This window comes from Coenobita brevimanus, chromosome 51, assembly GCF_032717465.1.
Source record: "Coenobita brevimanus isolate Jiangsu-jjx chromosome 51, ASM3271746v2, whole genome shotgun sequence".
NCBI classification, from domain to species: Eukaryota; Metazoa; Arthropoda; class Malacostraca; order Decapoda; family Coenobitidae; genus Coenobita; species Coenobita brevimanus.
Genome location: NC_137004.1, coordinates 1813540 through 1838050, shown reverse-complemented (window position 1 = coordinate 1838050; position 24511 = coordinate 1813540). Strand labels below are relative to the sequence as shown.

Below are 24511 nucleotides of genomic sequence, written 5' to 3'. Positions count from 1 at the left end.
AACAATATACAAAGAATAATGTCACGGGATTGATGTAGTTTGATTTTAGTCCAGACGATTTTATTCAGCTTACGATAGGCTTCATTTACACATTCAGTATTTGAGGTCATTTGCAGGTCTTAAAAAATCGTCTGCTCAGTGACCAGAATAACAGAATACACACTTCATTGTAGCGAAGGAGTTAAGGTCAGTGTAGGTAATGCTATAGTTCTTTCACCTTGTTTTGGCTTACATGGTCGTCCTTTCGCAAGTTATTTCCCGTACGTCGGTGACAGAAAAAAAGACTATTCTACGGCTTTACATCCTTTACATAGCACTACTTCGTGACTAGCATCGTATTCTGCTGTTAATCTCTTGTTACAACACGGCATTTAAGATGGAGAGACGACAATTTTAGACCAAGTTAGTGCCAGAAGAGTATAGTTGTTGTCTGCCCCTTGCCTTCTTAACCCCTTCAACCTGGGAATGTGTTTTTCGTTATATTCTAGCTACCTCGAGACAATGTTATTTAGCTTTGCAGACACTGTTCCCAATGGAGAGACTAGATGTAGCTCTCATTTGCAAGAGGTCTCCCCAAAGCTGAAGGCACTCGTTTAGATGCAGAAAGAATGAATAAGTAAAACACAATCTTACTGATGGGGTTAATCATCAGTGGCTCTTTACTGAAACTCTCCATCTTTGTTTTCCTCATTCCATACTTGATCTCTCCCCACCAACCTGTCTCTTACATTATGGCGGCTCTACCAACCCTCCTCCTGTATTCTGGCGCTCGGTCTCCTGTGGCAGAGTGCAGCGAGGTCCTCCTTCGTGTTATATGTTGCACAAGACACAGGTAGCGAGCACCTCACCCCAGCGGCAGGTATATGAAGTCAAGAGGCCGTTTGCATAGGTTCGTAATCTCGCCAACTTGTCAGGTTTACTAACACCTCTTCCGTGGCGATTTATTTTGGATACTACATCTCACTATGATATTCTCTTGTACGTTGTCTGTTCCTTTCAGACATCAACGAAAACTGCACGATTAAAGTACAGTATAGTAATAACGTGTCAAGTGGTGAAATAAAGGCATAAGGAAGAGGTGCTAATCCTCCTCCTAAGGTCACTAGAATACGTGGCCTAGACATGTATCGACACCTACAACAGGGTACAGACGCCCTACGTGCTTCACCACGAGATGTATTCGTAAACTCTTTTTAAGCTTCAGTTGTGTGTCAGATTACTTGTATATACACTCCCATTCACTCACACTGCTATCAAACTCTTATAGCTAAACCAGAATAAAAGTTAAACCAGAATTAGTTTTTAAAAAAATACGAAAAGCAAAGCGATCTGTGATAATAATTAACTGTACTGGAGGCTTATTCATCGTAAATATAAGTTAGGATTCTTTTTTAAATAAGACCTCAACACGGCCCCTCGACACAACTGTTTTGAATTTGATGCCCGCCGTAAAACTCCTTGGCGGATCTTAACGTGTGCACCTGACCTGACCTACTGCATACCTATAAGGACAGTTTGACTTGATGGGCATGTGCACTTGTTGAGGATGTTAACCCTCTTTTGATCGGAACAACTCTAGTATTCTATTCCAGCTAGCGCCATACAATGTAACTCAAGTACGAGTGATTCAAAGTCGCCTGAGACTGTTCACAGTGGTACCGTTAAACCATTTATCGGCGGGAAAATTCTAGTACCCCGTTCAGTTGGAGTCGGAGGATTGTAGTCAGCTGAGAGTGAGTCACAGGAGCCTGAAAGTAGACAGCATTATTAGTAACCATCTCAAGGTCGGGTAAAAGCAAGTAATTTGTTCAAACTCATGCCAAACGATTTAATTTAGTTGCAGGTGAGTCATAGCAGCCTTGGAGTACTGAAAGGCTTACATCTGCACCATGGAGCCAAACACTGGGTAATCATTGAAAAAAAATATATAAATAAATAAATAAAAGAAGAAGTAGAATGATAAGGTTTAAAAATGTGAATCAGTGTGTTTGAGAACACGACATAAGTTGCTACCGTAATATATACTTGCGATACTTACTACTGTTTTGTCATTGGCACTTGGTGTGTGTATTATATCTACATCTTTTCATATTATCACAACATTTACTGGGCAACATCCAGAGAGAGAGAGAGAGGAATGGGGGAGGGAGAGAAGGAGAGAGTAAGAGGGTGGAGAGTGAGAGAAAGAGGGAGGCAGGGAGGGCGAGAGCTCTCCCTTTCTCTCCCTCTCTCTCCTGACTGGTCGGAATTTAGTCATAACGTGGGCCCCAGGAGCCTGTCGCCCGGGAACAGGTTTGGATCGCCTCCTGTCTCTAGGGTCACAGCGGGAGTCAGCCGGAGGAAGGAAGGAAGGAGGAAGGAATGGAGGATGGAGAAAAGGAGGGAAGAGGGGGAGGAGGGAAGGGATAGAGGAAGGTTTTATAGCATTTGGTGCCCTAGGCTGCAGGGATCAGAGTTTGTATGAAATACCGACAGTCGTCGTTATAAGTAAGGGAATTGTTGTCATGTATCACAGCTTTTTGCACATAAATGCTACTGTAAATTGGGGGAATATGGCAAAATGGATTAGTAGGTAACAATAAAACATTATTACCCAAACTTTACTGAGGCCTTTAACAAAAATAAAGGATGTCAATCAGACTCGGACGGTGGGTGGGAGGGTGTTGAGGGACGTTCACCCACCATATTTTCGACAGACCTGTGATTACTTATAACAGAAAAACAATGTTTTTGTGCCAAAATGTATCCAGTGAATATCTTTCATGAATGTTATCACAATCATTTCAATAAAAGAGGGATATTTTAATGCTATGATTAAAATAAGGAAAATGGACGTGAATTTTGATTTTGTTGCTTAAATGGTTTAAACGTTAATTCCGTGAGCAATTATGGCCTCATCCCTTTTCCGAAGTGCTGGACCCGTCTCTGTCAAAGAAAACTGTCTAAAATAAGAAATGCCTATACTGTACAGGGAAATGTTTGGGGAGTGAAAGGAGTGCAATGACCTTAGTTAATCATTTTATTCTGGATACTGCTAGGCAGATTTACTCATCCAATAGAAACGCCACCTCCTAGAAAAGTTAGGCCAATTTAGGAAATGAATAAAGTTAAAGCGAAAATATGTGTGAGAAAGATATTAAGAAATTCCATTGACGCAGAAAATGTTTACCTGCTCCACAGTCAAGAAGCAATGACAGATACGAGGACCAGTATCAGCTCATTATCACCAGTACTTTGTGTTGCCGGCGTGTCTGCAATTCTCATAACCCTGCCCAGGAACTGATTTACGGTACGATAGGGGACAAACCTTCGCCCATTATTTCATCCCTTCTGCTTCTCTCTCTCCTTTGCTGGCTAGTATTCCAAAGCTACAACAGGCCTGGTGTGCTTCTCTGCCCGTAGATGATCCTATTGGTTACGACGCATCAGGGGCCTAAAAGACAGACAAGCCCAAAGTGTGAGGTACATAGACGCAGTGAAATACTGTAGTAGGCGAACTTCTGTCGGCTTCCCTCTCTGATGTGGACAGAGGACAAGTGCAGAGGTCGTAGAGGGGAACGATGAGCTGCCTTCTGAATTATGCATTTCACATTGTCTCTGTGATGACTCTATGATATACCTTACAGCATATCTCCATTGCTGTCCCAAACGGTCGTGACAAATGACTATATCAGTGAGTTATCCAGATCCAACTGCACTCTCTCCTACCATCCCAATCTGCTTTCTCACATGTGCTCCTCAACTCTGTCCTTTCATCTCAGTTGAAGAAAAATCATCATCATCATTATTCTTCCCCCACTCATTATCATCATTATCGTCATCTTTGTTGTCATTGCCATTATCATCGTTGGTGTTGTCATCACAATCATCACATTGTCGTCACCATCATTAGCATGTCCCGATTTCTTACATTATTCACAGTGTGGTTGTAATCTAAAAGAGAAAAGGCAGAAACTATAACAGCATTCCCAGTATTATGTTCTACACATGCATTCACCCATCATTCAAGCCTCCCGTGTTCTCTGCTCCGTCTTATTTGTATCTTATAAGGAAAAAGGAAGCTTAGAATGAATGCATATTAACAGCACGAGAGTCGCTAAGGCAGTTTCTTAGTTCTATTTTTCTTCAGAACACGACACGCGACATCTGGAAATACAGCCAGGTCTCCACTTGTACTGCTGGGGGACTGGAGATTTAACAATGTGTCATCCCGCAAATCACACTCGAAGTCTGCCAGTTGCGAGTTGAGTATGTTACCACTGCACCACCAGTCCCCGCTATCTTATGAGAAGGGTTAGAGGATAAAAAACAAATCTCTGGCGAAGTGGTGGTCAGGGCTGGGTGAGGCAGGGGGTAAGGGTAATGAGAGGTGCTGGTGGGTTCCTGTGCCCACCCACCGTCCATCACCCACACCTACATTCTCAGAGGAAGCCCACCACCTACAGCCAGGGCCAAAGGTTCCTCTACATTTCCACTGCGTCTGTTTTGCACTAAGATGATAGCCATCATTTTCACTCCTGATGCATCATATAAAAAGAATCATTTATGAGTAGAGAAACGTACAAACCATCTCTCAGCTCAGGAATACCAGTCAGCAGAGGGAAGGGAAAAGCAGAAGGGATGGAATACGAGGCAAAATGTTGTCCCGAACCGTACACTGGCAGAGGAAGGTGGGGTGTTGTGCAAGGTGCCATCCCCCCCCCTCCCGCCCCCCTGTCCTTGTGCCCCTTTTGTGGTGCCTGGGGTCACTGACCTCACTTGCCATCCCACCTTCTGACATTCTGCGCTGGTGCTGTAAGTGCTATAAGGACACATCGTAACACTTCATCCACAAATTTTTATTTTTCACGGTACAATCCTTCTTGTATACTGTATATATATATATATATATATATATATATATATATACAGTATTTAGATAGATAGATAGATAGATAGATACACACAACATACAAGGAAATAATAGTATGCACTATGTTAAGGACGAGGTGTAAGAAAGCTTCCAAAGCTCACGAGAATACGGAGTTTGAACTAATATTAGTGTCACATTTCTCTCTCTCTCTCTCTCTCTCTCTCTCTCACACACACACACACACCTCTTTCCCTACGTATTGTACCACTGGTTGGATCTTGTCTCAAAGAGCTCCATACTAGCGGCATATTAATCTTTAAACCTTGGATGTCTACAGTGTAGGATGGAAATTCTCGCCTAAAGTTTAGAATGGCAATGTTCGGTTTACTGCTTTATCGCTGAAAGTCACTGAATTCTTCTTTAGATTTCAGGTTTATTAGAAGAAATTAGTAGTCTCGTTCAGGTAACTCAAATAAATATTTCGTGAGAGAGCACAACAAAATATGAATCATCCTGTAGTTAAAAGAGTAATATTCAGAAATGGTGGAGTGTAGCTTTATCTCTTTAAAACGGCAAGGCTTTACTATTATCCTGGACTTAGAATACGAGTAGCAAGAGGTGTTTCGGCTAACTACTGCGCATCATAGTGAAGGGTGAACTTTCCGGTCCTCCTCGGCCACCATGGCATCTCAGAAAGTTACGTAAGCCAGTAGGTCACCAGTATCATGTTGCCCATTGCCGTGAGTTACGTGAAGTTACCTAACCTCTGCAACACTATCAGTGGCCATGAACCTCCTGTATGCTAATCATCGCATCACCTGTAAATCTTAATATGCAAAAGAAATGACAAAAACAATCACTGTGTAGCCTACCAGCCTTAAAGAATATCTATCTTATTTTTTAAAATTCGTTAAGGTGTTGCATAGCCTATCATTTATTATTATTTATTTTTTATAATTTAGTGTTCGGTTACATTAGTTGACTTTCTCAGACTTTCTAGCTAAATTCTGAGGTATTCTGTATGACCCTTGCTAAATTCAGAATATTCTGTATTAGATGTTGCTTTTAATAATCCTGTATGCACTAATGTTGTTCCGTGTATACTTGACACAAGCGAAATACACTGATAACAAGTGTGGATGTACACTAGATTCAACGTATTATTTCTACTCTGGTTTTCGTTATATTGGCGGGCGCTAATATCGGTCTAGTATTACTCGAATGATTATGAATCTTTTGTATTACATTCTGAAAGGTTTGTTAGGATCAGAAGACTACATCACTGGATTTCGAGTGCCATTGCTCTCTCTCTCTCTCTCTCTCTCTCTCTCTCTCTCTCTCTCTCTCGTTACTTATCGGGAGAATGAATCAATACTCCCGCGGCTGCACCATAATCTGTCGAGTGGCTGTCTTTGAAATTACCGAAGTCAAAATTCGTTTACATTTCTGAGGTTTGGAACTTGTGTAACGAAATTCTGACACCGCTGATAATTTTAAAACATGTCTTGGAGGGGGATGCCTTCAGTTAGTGGCACCGATATAGCCAGGCGGCTCCACTGTCAAGCTATACAAACTTCCCTCACCGACTTCCCTATCCCCCGAAAGGAAAACGGTGGACCGCAGGAGGAGAGGGAGCTTAACAATGCAGTTCACCTGGTTCACATTTCAGATAATCCTGGAGCCACAGTAACAACGAGCAGCTTCACACATATCATTAGCATCTGACACTGTTTCCAAACTGCGTAGAGTTGTTGACCTCAGCTGTGCATAATGTATCATATTGCATCCGGCGTTATTTTTTATCTCTTATCCCCCAAATCCACCAGTGATATCTCTTTCTTGCCTCCCAGTCCCACCCAGCTGTAGTTCGTCCATCTAACTTAGCGGGAATTTTCATTTTTTGCCGTTAATTTCCAGTGGCTCGGTAGCAGAATAAGACAATGCTGTGTTTCTGAATTCTTTAAACTGCACTAGCATCAAATTCTGGTGTTCATCGCTGGCTACGGCGTAATGGCAGAATAAGATAATACTGTGACTCTGCAGCCTTTCCACAGCCTTTCGTGAATAACGGGATACTCTAATGTTAATTCCTTGCTATAACTCAATGGCAGGATAAGAAAATAGCACACTACAGCTCTGCATCCCATGGGACTTTTTCGTGACTAGTGTTAAGGTCTTGTTTCAGCTTAAAAATCCAGTTGAGGAGATGTTAGTTTTTTTTTTTATGACAACGTAGAAAGAGTAGCTTACAGCCTTGTCCTCCTTCCACAGTGCCAAGCTATGACCTAGTGCGGCTGCGGTCCAGGGTGAAGCGGAGTGCCGATGGTGAGGCGGTGCGGCGCGTCCACCTGCGGGCACTGGGCTCCTCCACCGTGCTCAACCTTAGACCCAACCCAGACCTTGCCAGACCCGTACCGCTCTTCTACGCAGACCACGACAACCTCGGCGGCGTCACTGTTACACCCACACACCATGTTAGTATCTCTATCATACTATTACACCCACACACCATGTCAGAACCTCTATCATGCTTTCTTGTACACCCACACACCACGTCAGTACTTCTGTCATACTCATACTTGCTGTTACACCCACATACCACGTCAGTAACTCCCAGATACTTACTGTTACACCCACACACCACGTCAGTACCTTTTTCATACATCCTGTCACTCTAACACACGTCAGTACTTTACACACCTCACGGATTTAATGTGGTGTTGCATTACTTTTACTATTCCCGTAGCGTTGCATTATTTTTTGGTGTGCCTGCAGTGTTCCTTTATTCTTATGCCGCTATACATGTAATCCTTTCATTGTTTCCATTACTTTCTGCTAATAAACCTCAGTCTGGTTTCCTCATAAAGTAAATATAGATAGGTAGACTATTTCTGATATACCTATAGACAAATAAGATGTAGATATAGAGATAGACAGACAGATATACTTTTAATTTTCCCATATACATCTAACGCAGATACCTGAGGCAACGTTTGATTAGTTTTGTGTTATATTCCCTCAGGTATAGATATTCTCAAGTATAATTTAAGTCATATAAATGTGGTATAGATAACTGAGATAAGATTTATGATCCCTGTGCCCACCATCGTACAGGCTGATGACGTTGGAGTGCCTCACCAGGATGTGGACACCATGGCGGCCATCACAGTGTCCCACCACCCCAGGACCGGCGCCCTCACCCTCGTAAGTGTCCTCAAGTTCCTCGTACACCTTAACTTGACGGGGAGATTCGTCCTTTGATAGTTTGTTTCCCGTTGATCAAGTTGCAGAAGAATAATTACCACGACTCATGTTCTCCATAGCATTTCTTCGTGACCAGCACAATATTCTGGTGTTTTAGGGTTGGTCAGTCTTAATCTGCTGGTGGATTTTTGTTTCGCTTATTTCAGGAGTAAAATAGGACAATGGCACGAATGCTTTTTGAACTAACATCCCATTATCAAGTTTTCGTTCCACACGGTCCAGTTAAGCCCGTTGCGTTGTTTACACTCCTCGCGTCTGATTCGCATTTTTTTTAACCCTTAGGATGTGATATATCTACTTTGGGTTATATTTTGCCCCTCATACGTTTTAACAAGACAAACTTCGGATCTCTCAGATTTCTATAGACTATCACGACTAACGTTTTGACGTAGAATACAGTACTCTGTTTATCATTCCAGCTTTCAACGGACAATTTTATTCAGCTCATATTATCTCACCCCAACCAAAAAGTTGACCGTCTCACCCCGGGGACGTCTCATTTTACTCATGACATCCATTGGCGATTTCAGCCTAAATAGACCTTTAGAGCAGAAGGGGTAGATATAGCAATAATTAACATCTTCAGTATGAGAAACTTTTCCCAGGTTGAATATAAGCGCAGGAATAAAAGACAAAAAACAAAAAAAGTTCCTCGCTTTGAAGGAAGTAAACATGCACGGTAGATGTGTGTCCCGTGTTTATTTGTCGTCTTTTGTACTGGTGTTGTCGCGTGTCTCGGCCTCCTTGTTCGGTAGGCCTCGTTTTCGGCTCAGACACGCGACGTCGGCTCTGATGTGTCCGCCAGTCAGGTCAGGTTACGCCAGGATCAGGTCTCGTATTCATAGAGTGTCCTAACCAGTTCACAGGATAAACAAGTCTCCACAACAGCTTTTTACAGATTTATTTTTTCGTATATTAACATGTTAAGATATACACTAATTGTGAAGCGTTCGATAACTGAATGAGTAAAGTCAGACTTATATCCAAGCAATATTATACGCAGCTTAAGCTCAGTAGAGGGTATGGATAAGTTTCCAGATTGCGTATGCATAAAATTTCCCATGCATAAGTCGGGTGTATGAGTGTTTGTTTACATTTTTTATCGTCATTAGTATCGCTCCCAGACACTTCAAAATCAAAATACAATGAATGTTGAAGTGAAAAATCTGACGAAACAATATGATTTCCTATAATAATTGATTTCTAGGGAGACTTATTCATTGTAAAAATTAGTTAGAAACTTTTATAAATTTGGGACATCATGACAAACTGGTGTCCGGGAATGTGGGATGTTTTATTACTTCACATCGCTTGGGACGGCCTGATGTCCGTAAAGGAATCTCCCTAACACCTCTTCCTTAGCGATTTATTTTTCATATGTATGGCTAATATCCTTTTATTCGTTGTTTATGGTGAATATGGCGATACTGGAAGGATTTATATAACAGAATAAGACAGTAAGATGAAATAAAATAAATCTCATAGGAAAAGGTGTTAGGGAGTTTCTTTAACCGACGAGAATTAGGGCCTTGGTGACATAGCGGGCATCGTAGCACCCCATCCTCTGCGATTTGTTTTGCATATTTCCCCTTATCATTGTCTTGTAAGTTTTATCGTTTAAATACTGAAATACTTTGCGCTAATAACATACATGAGGATATTGAGATGTAAAGTACGGAATGAGTCGCTATGGAAGAAGTGTTACGAAATCTCGAGAGGCACTTAGAAATGCCTCACGTATCATTAAGTTATACGATCTTAATTACTCCATCCCACATCCCTCCTTACGTCTGAGTCGCAGTTTTTTTTTTCATAACCAAACGCCATTCGACTCATAAAAAGCGAACTAAAGCCTTATTTTCTGTTTTATTTCTTGTATGTTTCTAGTATCGACGTATTTCTTCAGTGACGTACAAGTAGAATAAAAAACGTAATAAGAAAAATAAATCGCTGTGGAAGAGGAGTTACGAAATCTCCAAGAACGACGAAAAATACGGCCCTGATTCGGAGGCTAATCATCCCCGTCATCTTAATCACTAGTGGCCAGTTAACAGCATCCCTCCATCACCATATATTTCTCCCTGATTCCCCACAAGGTATAATTAGTGATCAGTGACAGCAGGAATTAGCATTTTTTTTAATATACAGTCCGTCCCAGCTTCCTCGTTGGCGGATTACAATTTTAAGTGGCGATTTATTTTACGTATTATGCAAGGTACTGAGGTGCAATGAGCTGGATAAATAGCTAGAGAAGGGATGTTACGAAATACCCAAAGCTGCCTGAATATGACCCTTAGGCCTACCGGATTCCTCTGCCTCCCTGACCCCCGCTTGCTGCTGCGAGTCGAAGGCTGGGGGGAAGACTGGAGAGAGAGAGAGAGAGAGAGAGAGGATGTGTGTGTGTGTGTGTGTGTGTGTGTGTGTGTGTGTGTGTGTGTGTGTGTGGCATGAAGGATAAGTGTGTGAGAATGAGACAGTGAGGCTGGCTGAGGAAGAGCAACTGCGTGAAGATGGTGTACAGCAAGGGTGACTGGGAGAGGAAGATTGGAATTGTGGTAGTGTGTGATAGGATGCCTTTGGAGTGATGAGGAAAGTGTGGTGGGGAGGGAGAGAAAGGGTGACCTTATGAGGTAAGAAGCTTTGAGGGTGCCTGGGGAAGGGTGTGGGGAGGGACAGAAAGGGTGACAGTATTAGGTAAGGTGCTTTAGGGGAGACTGGATAAGAGTTTGGGGAGGAACAAAGAATCACTGAGAGGGATTATGCTGTAGGGGTGAGGGAGAGGTGAGTCAATGGCGAGGGAGATGTGACTGTGAGAATAGGATGAATGAGAGTGATATAGATGGTTGAGGAACTGTGCAGGTAACTCAGCGAAGGAAGGGGGGATGTCAGATGGGGATGGTTAGTTCTAAGGTCGATTAAATATGAAAGTGGAGAGAATTATAGGAATGAATGGCGAACTCAACAACAGTACCGATGACGTCGACGGTGGTGGTAACAATAGAAGAGGAGTGATTTAGAGTGAATTAGCTGGGCAAGGGTGAAGAGCGAGAGTGAATGGGTGATGATTAGGGATTAAGATGGGTGACAGGATGAGAATGGAGTAAGAGTGTGAGGATGGGAAGGAAGAAGAGGTGACAGTTGAAGGGTGAAGCAACAGGGTGAGGGTGAGAGGCCAAAGGAGTGACTGGGTTATGGTGAGAAAGCAAGCAACTGGTGAAGGACGAAGTAACTTGGTGAGGGATGAGGCAGGATTCCGTGAGGGTGGGGTGAGATGGGATGGGTGGTTGAATGGGCGGGTAGTGGGCGGGGTGGCTGCTTGACGGGAGTGATTGTGTAGTTGGGGTAGAATTGATGGGGTGGGAGCTGCTTGTAAGGATAGGCCGTGAGCTCATGGGTGAATTTAGAGAGTCATGGTAGGGACTATTCTTCTCTGTGAATGTGGATATATGTGACCTGGTAGACGGAGAATGTGAATCGGGAGTGGATGGAGGATGCGAGTGAATGAAGACTGCGGATGAGTGGATTGGGAGGGAATGGAAAGATGGAGAGTTTGAACAGATGGAACATGGGAGGCTGAATGTGTGTGTGCAGGTGTATACGAAGTTGTGTATGAAGGCATATTTGAAGGAATGTATGAAAGCGTATATGAAGGAGTGCACTAAGGTGTATTGTATATGAAGGAGTGTATATGAAGCGTATAGGAAATAGTGTAGGAAGGTGTATCGAGGAAGGAATATGTGTGAGTGTAGAGCAGCAAATACAAAGGAATATAGATAAGTGTATATACATAAAAAGGATGCATGTGGGAGGCTACAGAAAGGTATACGTAAAGGAGTGTATCTAATGCGTATAGGAAGGAGTGTATGATGGCGTGTGCGAGGTGTATGTCGGTAGGCAGGAAGGGGTGGGAGGGTGTGTGGCAGGCTGGGGGCTCCTCCACACTAATGATTTATACGCAAGGTGGTGTAGCGACCCCGGCAGGTGGTTAGGGCTACTCTCTTATGGCGGCTACCCTCTCCCCGCCTGCCCATCCCCACCCCTGCCTCCCTCCTTCTCCCCTCCCCCTTCCTGCCTTCCATTCCCCTTTTCTCCCCTACCCCCTCCCTCTCCCCCTTCCTCTTCCTTCCCCCTCCACAACACGATCTTATCTCCCTATTTTTGGCATCCTAGATATTTTTTCAAAGGACGCAGGTCGATGGCCTGATAGTCTAACGCCGCGGCCAATAAGGAAGCACTGGTTATCACTACCCCGCGTCTTAAACTCCTTCAGCCAGAGGATGTAAGTCTTTTATTTGTTTTTGCTTTCTTCTCGCAATTTTGTTCAACTCAGATTTTGTTAACTGGAGGAGCTACATATGTTAATCCCTTCATTACTAAGGGGTTTTCCACAGTTCAGTATACTCACATGCTGGTAACAAGAATAAACTGAGAAAAGCGTCATTTGAGAGAAATAATAAAACACTTCAGTCTGGATGATGTTTTCATCATTTGTTTTTGTCCTTATTAACCAAGTTTATGCAGCTTGGCGTGAAATGGCGAGGGACAGGGCGACGTAGAGGCGATTTGTTTGTGGCCACCCCAAACGGGATTGAGGCGTCTGGCAATAGATAGATAGATGCAGCTTGGGATAGACTTTGCTACCTGGAGGGGTTACATTTAACTTTCATTTATACCTACATAACTAGAATTTTTTCTTCAGTTAAATAAAGTCGTCTGAAAGTAGCAAGAAAAAAAATAAAGAAAAATATGCGACAGAAGTTATTTACAGATCAGTTCTAGGAGTACTCCTAAATTTGCTACTAAAAGTGGTTGTAGCTCAAAGTTGCTTCTAAAAGTTCCTCCTAGGAGGACTAAATTTCGCTCCTACCATGAAGTGTTACCAACACAAAGAATCTCCGCTTAATTAATTTAAAAAATTACCATTACAAAGCCTTAGAGTATCAGTATGTAGTTTAAAAATGAAAAACTAGTTTTTATATATAGAAACAACATCTATTTGATCGTATATTATGATTCTTTACGAATGTCCATAAAATGGATAAAATGTAAACACATCGTATGGTCAGCTGATCGTGCCTGCTACCATCGGGGCATCGTGTGTACATGGTACAGTGACCGTCAACAATGGCACAATTTCAAGATTCCACGGCTGCAGATAAATTCAGGAGAAAGAGAAACTGGACGGAGGGAGTGTACGAGGGACCTTCACAAACCTCTTAACAATGTGTGGAGCAGTTAGAGCATACAGTGTTTCCGTTATCACATTGCTCACTGATGGCTGCGATGCTCCAAAGTCATCACAATTACACTGCTGCATTTTTCCAGTTGCAAGGTACCTAATTAGTATCAACACTTTCATCTCGGGTGTGAGAGGATGGTTTCGATGTGTGGGCCTTTCCAGTACATCTCTTACTAAATCAGTAATAAACAGAATGCCCTCACGATCGAAACGGTACCTTCTTACAAGTTCTTGATCATCATATTCCATGAATGCGTCCCTCCGAGCTCGAAAATTTCTGCGTGGTGGATGGTGTCGGTCAGCCATGGTCTATGATGTCTTGTCTCTTGGTGTTTGAGGGACACAGCTACTGTGATTACTGTCACTAAAAGCCCTCCTAACTCCTTAAAAGTCCTTGTGGAGGACTTTTATTTTTTAGCGATTTTACGAGTAAACTTAGGAGTTGAAAGTAACTTTTAGGAGTACTTCTAGAAGTTAGGAGCCAAATTTCACTTTGAGAGGAACTTTTACTCCTAGGAGTTTTTATTAATACGGGCACTGGTGTATATATTCTTTTTTACCTTAACTTGGCACCGATATTCGTCCTTTTACATCTTATATCACGTAGCTGAATGACAAAAGACAGTTCTACGTTTCTACATTTCATCCATAGCACTTCTTCGTGACTAGCACCATATTCTAGTATTAATCTGTTGTTACAGCTCAGCATTCATGGTAGAGAGATGGTAATTTTAGACCAAAGTGAAGTGAAGAGAGTATTGTGTTACCGACGCCCTCTTAAAATTCTCTTAGGCACACGCAACCTCTTTGGGATCGCGTCCTCCATTAGCTCTCATTAATCCCTTGAATCGCATGTCGTCAATTTTTGCCTAGTTTTTGCACCTTCCAGACGATTTTATGCAGTTTAGAGAAGGCTTTTCGAATTCCGGTGGTTACATAAAGCCTTCATTAACACCTTCAAACTGGCGACTTATTTTCATTTCCTCCTCTCTCTCTCTCCAGACGATTTTATTCAATTTGGAAAAGATCTGTAATGGCGAAAGGATTATCTATGGCTATATCTAACCCCTACATTTCGAAAAATCTCCCCTGAGCTTAAAAAAAAAAAAAAAAAAAAAAAAAAAAAAAAAAAGCATGTAGAGGCAGCAAGAATCAAACAATATACGCAGCTTGACTGAAGGGGTTAACTTCAGGAAATATACCTAAACCCTTCGAATCAGATGACGTATTTCACTGGTTTATTCTTCCTACCTCCAGACGATTTTATTCAATTTGGGAAAGGCGTCTCTTATTGAAGGCGTCAGTGAAGGCTAGAACATACCCGAAGAGTTTGAACTACCACTCCTAAGCTAATTGAATCTAATGATGGAGTGATAAACTAAGTAATGATAATAATAATAATAATAATAATAATAATCTGAGTAAAAAGGTTAGCAAGTTCATTGCATAACTTCCCTCAATCTTGTCTAAAAATATATATATATCAGAAGATTTAGGAAACCTGATGTTGTGTATTTTTATGATGCAGATTCCTATATAATTTTGTTATCTGATTTTAGACTCAGTCCAATAGCACGGACAGGGCAAATAGACAGGGTTAAGTATTTACAGCAGTTCCGATTTATGCTGAAATATGAGTGCAGACTTTCTTAAACTGTGCTCAGATGAAAATACCAGTTCTTATTTTGTGCTCAGATGAATATAGCAGTCCTTATAGTGTGGTTAGATGATAATAGCAGATCTTATACTGTGCTTAGATGAATATAGCGGATCTTATTTTGTGCTGAGATGAATACTGCAGTTTACATACTACGCTAAACTGAATATAAGCCTCCTCGTGTGTGTTCCCTGTAAGACTGAGCTGGCTGGAGTCAATTTTTCATACCACTTGATGCATTTCTTACGAAGTTAGTCGTCGTTACACAATTTGACGTTCGTTTTTTATACTAAATCCACATTATATTGCAGAAAAAATTAGGTGTTACAGTTTTATAACCACATTTAAAGCTGATAGGACAGTGTCCTCCAGTTTACTGCATTGTTTGTGTGGAAAAATTTGAGTTATTATGGAACACATCCCTGACTAATAACAGGAACTGTCTATATTATGTTTGTATGAAAGATGCCTCCGTGTGTGTGTGTGTTCCTTGTAAACCCTCTGACAAGCCAGGAATCAAACTCCCGAAGCCTCATGTGAGCATGGAGGCTGCGTGCAAGCCTCGAGATTAGACAGCCGCCAGTTACCGTCATTACCTGACCGCACAGCCGCCTGCACACCACGACCCGGAATTATAAACGCTGCTGAGCTGAAGCTGTGTACACGATGGCTTGTATATATGTTTGCCTTCGCTCATACAGCAGCCATTATTTCATACTCATGTTAGAATTGATATTAAAGTGATAACATACGAAAAACTAAACTATTGGTACTATCACATAACTGTTATGGAGATACTGACTGTTTGATTGGTTAGAATCTTTTATAAATATGGCTTCCAGAACCCTACCAGGCCCTAACTCCACCCTCTCCACTCCGCACTAAGAATTACGGGGCAGAAATTACCAGTCCGGCCGTCTGAAATTAGTCGTTGTGACTGAGCTGTGGCTTCAGGGAAAACCAGTCTGGTGTCAAGGACTCTAAAATAACCAAGAGATACGTGACCTCTAAATTGCATAGTATCAGCTAATTTACTGTTTTAACGATAAACGAGGGACAGCAGTCGACGCAGGAGGTGTCGGTGTGTGCTGGGAGGTTGAGGTGGGGGGGCTGCCTGCAGTAAGTTGTATATTAACATGATATCAGATGGGATTTTTCTCTCGAGTGAAAAATGGCTGTTTGGTAATTTATTGAATATATATATATATATATATATATATATATATATATATATATATATATATATATATATATTATGAATACCCTGGATGTGGTTTTTGTTTGAAGGCAGCGCGTGAGGCACAGTAGAATCAGCAGCAGCTATCATGGGCCGGGTTCTCGATGGGCACTAATTCCTTGGCGAGTTCCACTGCATACTTCATCTTAATATAATTTGTATGTTAGTTACGTCTTTTTGATATGGCCATAGTTGCATCAGTAGTATACGAGAGGATATTATGATGTGATATGTGAAATAAATCGCTAAGTATGACGTCCCACTAAGTCTACTATGCCATCGAGAATAAGGGTCTATGCCTCAGCTGCATCAGAAATCATGGACGTCACTGCCACGTGACAGGAAATTCCCTACAAATTCTTTTATGATCGACAGAGGACTGACTGGCTAACATGCCTCATTTCTCTTCGGGTTGGGCCACCTCTCGCATCTGCACGCGCATTTATAGACGTAGGCGTAGAGCTTTGTGCAGTTGACACATAGAGCAACGAAAAAATGTTCATATGGATGCTATATGAGCAAAATGGGATATTACAAGCGAAATGCAGCCTCCAGCATTCAATTCACAGCTGAGAATTAAGTGAAAGAAGAGCAAGATAGGGAGGAGACGGGAAAGGGGTCCACACCCAGAAGAAATGAGACTTGACGGGGCAGTGACAGGGAAGGGATGGGTCGAGGTAACCTTGACCGTGGTCCATGGGGCAGAGGGTCGTGTTCTAAGTGGCTTTGGAGATTTCGTAGCGCCTCTTCCCCAGCGACTTTTTCTGCACTTTATACCTCAGTATCCTCTTGTATTTTACAAAGCGAACTATGTCAGAATTAAAGGATATAATAAAGAAGAAGGTTAATGTGTATTAAGATTTTTAAAAAATCGCCCAGGAAAAGGCGCTACGAAGCCTCCTATTCCATCTAGAATATACAGACTGTGGTAGGGCGCATAACTCTCTTCCCGCCTCCAAAATCTAAAACATTGAACTTCCACAAGCACACCATCTTACCTGGCTGCCTTCCTTAAACAGTAACGGTAACATGAACAGTGGTGCAGAGGCGGCTACATCAGGACTAAGCACACGTACACCTACGGTACAGTCACTACAAAATTGCCTATTCTGTACACTTGACTTTGGTGCCACACGTAACGATCACTGACAGAAGCCTTGCTCAGCTAGAAAAATGAGGTGCCGTCCAGGAATTCTTTACACTTATGAGTTAGGAGGTGCAACGATATCATCTAAACCTTCATTATTGAAGACAGTAAATTATCAGGAAAATATTTGTAGTAGTACGATAATGCAGTAGCACATCCACAAAAACAGATAACCAATTTCAATCGTGGCAGTGATAACGCTTGGGTAACTGAGTTGGTGCTATAAAAGGAAGGAGAAAACGAGCTATCCCTTTATATTGCAACATACAGTATGATAAGAGCTGGATGTCACCAGAAGGTGACTGACAGAGAAAATCACTAAGACAATAGTAATGCTGTTTAGCACAAGTAGTACTGATTTTTACCATACAGTGTGTGCTATCTGAGTACAGTACGAGTATATCATACGTGTTAGAAACAGGACTGTTTCACTCTGCACAGGACTGACCTGTTGAGCAAACAACCAGAGTCGTAATGTTTATTCCGCCATAGTTACCAACATGCTCCTTAACTCATAAGTATTATCAGATTTCTTGGCCCGGTGTATCATACCGCAGCCTATAATTCCGTAAAGGTGCAGAATAATTTATAGTAACTGTACATACATACGCAGCAGGAATCTAATCTAGTATATTCTCGCTGTGGTGGAGGTGAACGGACCAAGGCAGTACCCAGGACCTGTGAAGGGGAAGGCAGGTGAACCCTTATGGGATAATTTTCCCTTATACGGTGACCGGACCACTTCCCTCAGCATCGCCACAAGAAAAATGCTCCGAAACGTCTACCTCTGAGTGTACCGCCGCCATGTTGGCCGAGGAGTGTAGAAAGCCAAATACCAATTATCGGCAGTTGGTCTCGTTCCATACAGTGAGAGACGAGACAGCACAACGGCGTCGGACGAAAGTTTTACGAGGGAGAGAAGCTAAGGAGCGCGGCTGGTTGGGGTCTGACGCTGTGGGAGGCGGGAAGTACAGTTGTTTTCAAAAGTTCGTGCCTTCCCCTTGCCCTTCGGTGACCCATACCACTATATTAGCTTGTGTAAAGTTGCATGTAGTCACTATAATCTGTCTGGTTAATTGAAAAGTTAAATTAAGTAGTATTTTTAGTGACATAATATATAATTTAATGAGTTACTGAAGGGCAGGAGATAGAACGAGACTTATGGAGGCAACATTACATGAGGGATATTGTGCTAGGAGAAAACCCCGCTGAGTGATAAAAGTAGCCTCTCCAGTCGGTAACGTCTTTTCCAGTTTCACATAGGCTACTACTAGACGATTTTATTCAGCTTCAGGTCTATATCTTGCCGTGAAGGGGTTAATGAAGGCCACATCCAACCCGTCCAGCTCGAGAAATATCCAGTAAGCTCTGTAATATCGTCTGGTGATATAAAGAATACAAAACACGTCATCGATGTGAAGAGATTAGCGCCTTGAGTCCAATGCTATATTCTTCACTTTATTCTTGCTATCTCCTGGCCAATGTCTTCAACTCTCTCTCTCTCTCTCTCTCTCTCTCTCTCTCTCTCTCTCTCTCTCTCTCTCTCTCTCTCTCTCACTTGCGCACAACTCGAGTAAAGCCGCCACTAGAGATATATCCTTCTTAACTCTAAATTATCCGTCTGGAGGCAGCGAGAAAATAATGGAAAAATAAAAAAAAAAGTCCCCAGGCTGAAGAGACAGAACTTTCACTGCATACGCCTTGTCCCAGCCGAATAAAACGGCGTGGCATGAATGAGAAAAAAATCCCTCCCTTCCACCATCACAGTGGAGAGCTTTCGTGTGTGTGTGTGTGTGTGTGTGTGTGTCTTGCTCTGTAGGGTCTCTGAAATGTGAAACTGCTGAAATTGATAACCCGTACCCAGTGTAAGATTCAACTAAGTAAGAATCTTGCAAACCAGTCGTGTTGAAACCCGGATGTGGTGTGGATTTGAAGAACCCTTTTGACGATCAGATAAACAATAACGTGCCGCCTGATATGAGTGATGGACAATAAAGAATTTTTACGAACGCCCGAATCCATTCCCGCCAAGATATCCAGTTATAAGTGCCGAGTGCGTGGCTGAACATAAGGTATATCAGTATGGGATCGGAGCCTTTATGTTCCTCGGAAATGAGATCGACACCTCTATGTGCTTCAGAAATTGGGTTTTATGTGGCCAGTGGTGAATTAAGATTAGTGGGGATGAAGGGGGCTTGTGTATGAATGAAAAATCAGGGCAGATCCAGGGTAGAGTTACGGGAGAATAGCACTGCACTTTTTAGCCGAATAATTGTGAAACTTACGTAATGTTCTAAAAAGTTTGTTGAACTCCGGAGATCACATCACAGGTTTCGAAAGGTATTGTTCACTGTCTCGTTATTTATCGTAATGAGGTGAATCGACAGTGCGTAAAACTGACCATCCTGCACCCTGACTCTGCTGAATAAATTAAGTAGCTACTGCAGGAAGGAATGCGCCCTCTATTTAATTTCTTTCTGTATTTATGTATTTATTTATTTATTTATTTTTTAGAGGGTGGGTTGGAATGGACCTGAAAGTGTTAACTGTATATTCCATGAGATGCACAGTTGCGAACAATACCGCAATTCTCTCTCTCTCTCTCTCTCTGGTATTGGTGTTCCCATCTACAACCACTCAGCTTTATACGCAGCGAGGCAGCGTTACTCTCTTCACTCCAAGGACGCATTTTTTCAACTCCTCTTGGTACCGCTGGACGATTTTATTTCGGGGGAAGAGGCCTTGCAGTGAAGGGGTTAATGAAGACTATACCCAACACCTTCCATTAATAAAGCCTGCCCGAGGGTGAATAAAATCGTCTGGGAATAGCAACAAGAAAATAAAGAAGCCCTCAAAATGAAATGACTAACTTGACTTCCTCCAGTAATTTTCTGTGGAGTAAAAAAAAAAAAAAAAAAAAGCTTGAGATGATCTTACTGTTCTTATTTGTTTCGTTTCACCAGGATGGCACTGTGGGGGAGTACCTGGTGATCCGCCCGCTCCCAGCTTCGCTTCACCAGCTGGCTCAGGGGGAGGAGGAGGCCGACACCAACCAGCTGCCCCCCGACGACGAGTTTTTCATGGACGAGGCGGAGGAGATGGGCGACCAGATGGTGTTCAGTGACGGCCTGCCGCTTTCGGCCGACGACAGCACTGGCTCACTACTCGACCTCCAGCGACCGTGAGTAACTTCCTTTGTCGTTTAGTGCATCCCCATTGACTAACTTCCACGATACTAAGGAAATTGATAAAGAAGGGAAAATACGGACAAGATCAACTAAAATATGTCAGAAATAGGAGGCAAAAAATAGGTCTAGAATATGAAAAACTGCATTTGTGTGAATGATGAGTATTTCTGAGAGTGTGGAGAATGGAGGTACTTGTAAAATATTATGCAAGAAGAGAGAGGAACCGTTTATATATAATCACCCAGGCAACATTGATTCCCTCTGACGGTGCATAAGAATCCTGCATTTCATCCCAGGTAACGCAGTCAACGGGTAGCGTATTCTAAGCGGCATAGGAGGCTTCGTACCATCGCTTCTTCACTTTTTTTTTTTTTTTTCACATTGCACCTTTTCCGTACCAAAGCGATACAAAAATATATAGATAAAAAAAATAAAAATCAACCTGTAGTATGGATATTAAATTACTAAGAAACGGGACTGTGAGGCTTCCAATGTCAAGTACAGTACCACCCTAAAAGAAAACGAAGGCAAGCCAAGCATTCTGAGGTATTCTAGAGATATTTATTTTGCACAGTAGATCTCATTATTTTCTCGTGTTATAGCCTCTTAATTCTAACAAATATTTTAACTATCACTTACAAGAGAATATTCACGCGATATATGTCAAAATACACAAATAAGGAAGAGATGCTAGGACAAAACAAGACCCCAGTAGCAGAGGCTGGAGTGGCCAGGTGGACGTCGCCGTGACTGTCAGCTGGTTTTTGTACTGCTGACTCACTGGTTGAACTTCTGGCGGACAGTGGGAGCAGGCAACACAACATCCACACTTTTGCTTTAGTTTTACTTTTTGTAGGAGACGGAGGAGCAGAAAACAAGGGAGAAAGAAGGAAACGTGGAAAAAAAGAAGAATCGAATAGGAATCTCTCTCTCTCTCTCTACTCGTAGATACGCACATCGCTCGTAAAATACAGTTCTCCCTCATCTAATATCACTGTACTTTTTGAACGGGGAGAAGCACACTAACGGGAAAGAAAGAACGAATAACGGAAGGAACACAGGATTATTATTAGACTGACCACCTCACCGTAGTTTTGGCGCGCGATTTTTCTCCTACGGTAATTATGAAATGACAAGAACGGTACTTAGAGCTCGGTATTTCAGTACTGTTAGATGAGTACAGAGATAAGGCAAGTTATTATTATTATTTTTTTATTGCCTGGTACGCGTTTCTCTTTACAGTTATTATGAGGTAATGAGTTCAGCCTTCACAGTACGTCGTATTTCAAAACATGTTATTCTACTTGGCTTTGGAGATTTCGTAACACCTCTTCCCCGGCTATTTCGTTTGTTCATTACATTTCATACGCCCCTTGTAAATTAACGATGCCAATTCTACCGATATTAACACAATAAAGAAAGCATAAAGGAAAATGTGTATGTAAATCATATTGCCAAGGAAGAGATGTTACGAATCCTGTTATGCCATCACAGACTACGACCCTGAGATAGATAAACAAAGAGATATTGTTAGTTTTTTTTACCCTCCACCTGGCCAAGTTAGAGGAGGGTGTTATTATCACTGGGATCAATAGGTGTCCGTCCATAGAGCTGGTCGACAGGGTGGCTGGCCGGGCATAGAGATTTTGTTCCCAGGCCAGAACTCAGAAAGTATTCACTGTAGAATCATAAACTTTCACATAGTGTCTTATAGTGAACCGGTGCCTTTTGACAGGTATAATGTTGTCTTACGTTTTTTTTTTTTTTTTAATAATGACAATAAAAAAAATATATATATATATTTTTTCCAAAGATTTCAATGCCACCTGTGCAAGGAATCTGAGGGTTATGTGTCCTCAAGGCATTCTCCTTACGCCAGTGGTTTCCAACCTGTGGGGCGCGCCCCCCAGGGGGGCACGAAGGCTGCCTGGGTGGGGGGCGAAGGCTTGATAAAGAGGGTAATTATATTTGAAAACTATGAATTATGATGGAATTCATTAATTTCTAAATATGGAGAAAATATTTCAGATATGAATAAGAAATCTAGTTATCTGAATATATAAACAGTTTCGAAAAAGAATCTATGATATTTATTGACATGTGCCAACTATGCCAGTAAAATACAGTATTTGAGGAAGGGGGGCGGAAGGAACGTGTCATTCAGTGAGGAGGGGCGAGAATTAGAAAAGGTTGGAAACCACTGCCTTACGCCCACCTGTAAAAGAAAAGACTGGGGAGGGGGGTGAGCGCCGTTATGTGCTTGGTTAGGTGTGCAGGGAGGTAGAGGGTACGTGCTTGGTCAGATGGAGGGATGCAACAGCAAAGCGATGCCTACGATTTTACCATCGAACGGCTACACTTAGTCTTTTGTGTGTGTGTGTGTGTGTGTGTGTGTGTGTGTGCTGCCTGTTACTTATGTGACAGTAACTATATCACAAAATCAATATTATTCATATATATTTGGACTGTTACTATTTCTTCACTGTGGTTAGGCTGTACGAATATAATGAATATTGTTTGTAGTGTCGTGAGTATTAAGGTATGTGTTATTACTACATTATAATCACGTGTAGTCTGTGTTGTATTGTTTAATATACTGCAGTGTCATGTCATTTTAACTTATTCATACCAGTATATGGTTTTTTCTCTCTTCATGGTAGCCTTCCCAATTCTGAGGCTGTATTATAACTACAGTATACCGTCTCTTCTTTCAGTCTATGAGACGTTGCTTCATGTTTTTTTACGTTAACCCATTCAGTCTCATGACGCGTTTCATTTCCTTACACTCTTTTTCACCTTAGGATATTTTACCTGCTCGTCGCTGCATGACTTCTCCCTTAATCTGAGTAAAGGAAGAATAAAATAGTGTATCATCGGACTGAAAGGGTTAATAGTCCTCATTCTGTAACCTTCACTATTAGAGGGTACAGGATCTGCTACGACTTACTGAGGAAAATGTCAAACCCTTAAGCACCATTTTTTTTTTTTTTTTGGCTTCGAGATTTCTCTGGCGTACTACACTTTTCATAGTACTAAGGGACGCAATTTAGGTGGTATAAGAAGCTTCGTATCACCTCTTCCTTAGCGATTTATTTTGCATATCGCCCCTTAACACTCACATTAATGTAGACAGCATTTATAACATAAAAGATGATACTGATGTGCTGTGTCAAGCATAAATCGTTAAGGAAGAAATATTCCGAACTCCCCCAAGCCACGTAGAAAAAAGTTATGATATTAGTATTCATTTTTTTGCAGGTTGTATTTTACTGAAGTTTAAGTGTTATAAATAATTTCGTCATAACTGTTTCTGTCTGATCATGCAGGCAGGACAATGAGGTAAACGAAACGCTGCCGGAGGGCTTGACGCTGCTAAGGAGACGCCGGGCGAGCGAATCCGAGGGCTTCCACATCGTGTACAAAAGAGAGGCGCCCACCGTGGACAGCGACTACGGTAGGTCTTAACTCGACATCAACAAAGGGTCATATTGATAAAGAATCCTAACCAGTTTTCATGATAAACAAGTCATTAAGTTTATTCGTATTTCAGACCTTAAAAGTTGATCACAGGTATTATATCAAACCCCTTCAACAAAAAATGAGTTAAGTTTAATAATAATTTTAATTCTGACATAGCAAGACTTAATTTTTAAAAAGTCATTGGACTAAATGGCTAAGCCTGTGTGGTCGAATCGATCTCCCGCTCACTACCATCATGCAACATAGACTTTTGACTCCTATATCAGCTTCCCAGTTACTCCTAATTTATCCAGATTATCAGATAGGCTTTTTACATCGTACCACCAGGGAAGGGCCATCCATAGTTTAGCTTCTACTTCATCCAGATTGTACAATACAAAATTTCCCTTATTCAGTACCACCAGATCCTAGTATTGCAATGTCACCCATTTGACTCTGGATTACCAC

The 24511-nt window shown here is 41.9% G+C and overlaps 1 protein-coding gene across 1 annotated transcript in view; it reads left to right on the top strand.

Moving 5' to 3' along the window:
- Nucleotides 1-24511, top strand: part of LOC145400283 (A disintegrin and metalloproteinase with thrombospondin motifs like) — an 87692-nt gene that overhangs the window by 18853 nt on the left and 44328 nt on the right. The window contains exons 2-5 of the mRNA XM_080272841.1: nucleotides 7124-7326; nucleotides 7967-8056; nucleotides 20360-20577; nucleotides 23911-24038. Coding sequence (XP_080128967.1) covers nucleotides 7124-7326; nucleotides 7967-8056; nucleotides 20360-20577; nucleotides 23911-24038 — 639 coding nt within the window. The remainder of the gene's footprint in view (nucleotides 1-7123; nucleotides 7327-7966; nucleotides 8057-20359; nucleotides 20578-23910; nucleotides 24039-24511) is intronic.